The 4,012-nt window shown below is 33.5% G+C and overlaps 1 protein-coding gene across 1 annotated transcript; it reads left to right on the forward strand.

The window, feature by feature from the left end:
* Nucleotides 1–482: 482 nt before the first annotated feature.
* On the forward strand, nt 483–2,110 carry LOC109209994 (protein yippee-like At3g08990). The gene is made up of 6 exons (XM_019373366.1): nt 483–498; nt 998–1,167; nt 1,474–1,508; nt 1,617–1,725; nt 1,822–1,877; nt 1,960–2,110. Exons 1-6 carry the CDS (start codon nt 483–485, stop codon nt 2,108–2,110), a joined length of 537 nt encoding a protein of 178 aa, XP_019228911.1.
* Nucleotides 2,111–4,012: the final 1,902 nt, after the last annotated feature.

Raw genomic sequence — 4,012 nt, forward strand, 5'->3', positions numbered from 1 at the left:
AGGAATTGGTCCGTAGTGGAGTTGTACCTTGTTCTTGATGCACTTGAGAATTGAATGCTTGATTGTCATATGCTTAAAATGCTTGAATGAATTCTCAAGTGTTCAAGTGATGTTTTTTTGTAATGTTTATTGTTAATACAACTAGGATGACATCACTTGAATGATGTAGTCACTTGGTTGGTACAAGGTCCTTCCCAATGAGAAGTGATTGTTGCACTGTGCTGCACTGTTTGCGTGTTCAGTGCAGGCAGTCACTTTCCAGCTATAGAGAGTTGACTTCGTACTGTTGTCAGGCGAACCCAAGGGGATCAGGTCCTTGTGTTGATTCTTTATCTTCTGAAGTCATAGCAACTCACATAAGCTTGAGTCTGTTGATTGAGTTGTGTACCAAGTGTATCAGGTTCCTTATCTGGTTCTTTGACAGTAAATTTGTTAGATCATCAAAATATGAAGCTAAGGTACTATAAACCCATCAGGGAGTAATGTCTTTCTCATTAGGTAGTTTAAAAAAAGGAAGAAAAGGAAAAAAGAAACACGGTGGTTATTTTATTCTTTAGCACATCTTTAAGTTCAGTGCATAGAGGCGGCAAAGTAAAATTATGTCAGCAAGACAAGTGTTGAAATTTAAAATAATGTATAATTTAGAGTAAAATCTTCTTAAGAATAAAAGAAAAAGGGAAATTTATCCCTAGTAAAGGTAGAACATTTGTTCAATTGGGTTCAAATTTCCCTCCTCTCTGAATTAACGGTTTAAACAGAAGTTGGATTCAAGAATCAAGAACTGACTTGTCTACATTCGCTTCTCATTTCCATTATATTAGGCATCCACTCCGTTATAAATCCCACCCATTTTCACTTTCTTGAATTCTCATTGATCACCAACTCTTTTCTCCCGTTTCCTTCTTTATCTGGTTCAAAGCTAGTCTTTTTTCCATGAATAAATTCGATATTTCTCTTCCACTTTGTTCTTTGTTGACGTAAATTTGTTCTGTAACAGGTCCACGAGTTGAAATATATATATCTATTAGGAGTTGCTTCTTGATTGAGAAAGCTGATACAATGGGAAGACTCTTTTTAGTTGAATACAATAAAGATCCATTTCTCGAATACTTCCAGTGTATTATTTGCAGACTTCGAGTTGCATTCCTCGAGGATCGCATTCTTAACGTATGGATTCTCATCATTTTTGCATATATCTATCATTAGTAGTATTTCATGTTGAATGTTCTAAGTTTTTCTTGCAATTCAATTTTGTTGTGATGACACCAAATGGTTCTGTGGGCTACAGACATTATTTCTTTTAAACTCTACATTTAGGTCAATCTTGAATTATTATTTTCTTGAATTGCACATAACTATTCTTGTAGGGAAACTATTTTGTACCTTTGATGAAATTGCTACTGATTTCATAAAGAGGATATGTAAGATTCAATTGCTTAATTTCAACAGCTGTTTGTCTTGTACATTTTGCAGGTGCCAGACTCGACTAGAGGGATCTTTAATAAAGTGTAAGTCTCATGATTTCAGCAGCTTGTTATTTGTTATTTGCCTAAACTTTTTTCAGCAATCTGATCTGATGTATGTAACATACCTTTATATTATGTGTATATATGCAGGTTTAACGTTGAAGTTCCAGATGACGAGAGATATCATCAAGAACTAAATGGAAATACCGTAGCCGATGCTTACTGTGTCCAATGTGGAGAGCTGCTTGGGTGTAAACTTGTAAGATACTAGTATATTAAAGAGAATTTGATTTTCAAGATCAAGAGGATTTTCAGCTCTTTTATTTTGCTTATATGGAATTTATCCTTTCTCCAGATTGCAGTCCCTGAACCATCCATGTATTATAGAGAAGGAAGATTCGTGATGAGATTGTAAGTTTTTTATGAATTAATATGAGAAATGCAACTTTACCCATATGTGATATGATTTGCAAGGTGTTAATTAATGTGGCAGGGAAAAGCTTATTTGCGGGAATGATCAAGATGAAAGCGATAATGAACAAGATCATGGTGAAGATAATGAGCAAAATGATGATGACCAAGAAGCCGGTGCAGATCAAGTGGCTGATGGAATAGATAATGTTGATCTAAATGCAGATATATGAACCAACTAATGATGAAAATCCAGGCATTGACAACCCACTGATCATGCTAAACATAATGTAGAACCAGCTTATTACGGATATAGACACTTCCACTGAATGCAATCGCTTGCTAGAGTTCAGATTTTTTTTAATACTTCATAATTGTGTGATATTCTTTTTTGGGGTTTGGGATTACAGTACATATGATTACTTCATGTTGGAATTGCAATTGACAATGGACTTTTTTATATGTTTGAGCTCTGGTACTACCGTTCTCTACATGCTGCTTAGTTTATCTTTAATTTCTTGATGCAAGTCAGCTGTCAAGAATTCAAACATTTGAATACTGATATTTCCTTGGATTTTGCTGGTTAAGATTATATCTATCAGAAACTTCGGTTTATCAGAGAGGATATTTCCTTAATTGCAACTGCTATACAATTTTGTCTCACGAAATGGAGTTGCTTGACAGTAAATGCTAGTGAACTTTAGCTTGTATTTTTGTTTTTCTCCAGAGTTATTCTTTAGTAAATATAGTACTTACAGCCTAAAGGTGAAGGTTGCACAAGAACTGAAGTTTACCGCTGGCCTATACACAGGGGCGAAGCTATGTTGGTCCAACTGATCACCCTTCACCAAAAAATTATACTACGTAGTATAAGGTAAAATATAGTACTTGTTATTGATTAAAAATAGACTTTTAACACCCTTGTATAGCCCACTGGCAAAGGGTGTTCAAAGTTTTTGAATACCCTTATTGGATTTCATGGCTTCGCGTACTGCCTATACATGCTTAAGAGCTGCTACATATAGGGGTGTCAATGGTTCGGTTCGGTCTATTATTTTATAAAATTTATACAATATCAATTTTTCGGTTATTCTATTATGTATAACCAATTAGAGTATTCGAAACCGTCCCAATCATGTCGGTTTCTCTTCGGTATCGGTACGGTTCGGTTAATTTTCGATATTTTTTTAAATATCATGTAAAATTCACTAGTAGAAGTAGAATGTAATAATATATGTTCTTTTATAGGACTTAGCAAAACTCTCTAGACATTTCTACTATTTAAAAGGTGATGAATTAAAAAAAAATCAAAGATAGCTAGAGTAGATCCATCAACTATTCTACAACAACATAAAGGAAACCAAACAAAGGCAAAGAAAATATTAATCACACGAGTGAAAAGATATTAACCAAGCTGGGATTCAACAATAAAGTCTACAGAAGATTAAATATTCAAAAATATAAATCTAAATTATATGAAAGAAAACATATTCAATACATTATAGTTTGCTACTCATAATCGCTAGAATATTTTGTGTCTTGCTTATGAAGATACTTGAAATAACTTAGTTTAAGTAGAAGTAGCATAATAGGTTTTAGGAATTAGTATTTTGAGTTGAATTACTTTTTGTCTTGTAACAGTATTCATAATTTCAAGGCCCAGAGAAAAGTTTAATGCATTATTATTTTTAAACCTACTATATAAATATATTTTCACATGTAAAATTTATTCGGTGCGGTTCGATTTTTTTCGGTTTATTTTCATAAAATTAAAAAACTACCCTAATTATCAGTGCGGTTATAGGTTTATATAAAAACCTATGGTTTCTTTAAAAGAAACCTAAAAATCGGTTCAGTACTCTACAGTTCAGTCAGTTTAGTCGGTTTTCGAATATCCATTGACACCCCTAGCTACACTACCATCTTTGTAGATCCACTTGAAAATAATTCTAGAAAGTTATTTTTAGCAAAGTATTCCTTTTGACAAATACAAATCTTGTTCTTGTGCTGGAGTCCATGTTAATGTTCAGCCAAGGACAAGATAAAGCAGAAGCTTCATTTCTGATTCTGAAGATGCCAACCTCAACAAGAGGACCCTTGAAATCCTCAAGTTGCAGCTCAACAAAAGATAAACA

Source organism: Nicotiana attenuata, unplaced genomic scaffold (genome assembly GCF_001879085.1).
Source record: "Nicotiana attenuata strain UT unplaced genomic scaffold, NIATTr2, whole genome shotgun sequence".
In the NCBI taxonomy this organism is placed as follows: domain Eukaryota; kingdom Viridiplantae; phylum Streptophyta; class Magnoliopsida; order Solanales; family Solanaceae; genus Nicotiana; species Nicotiana attenuata.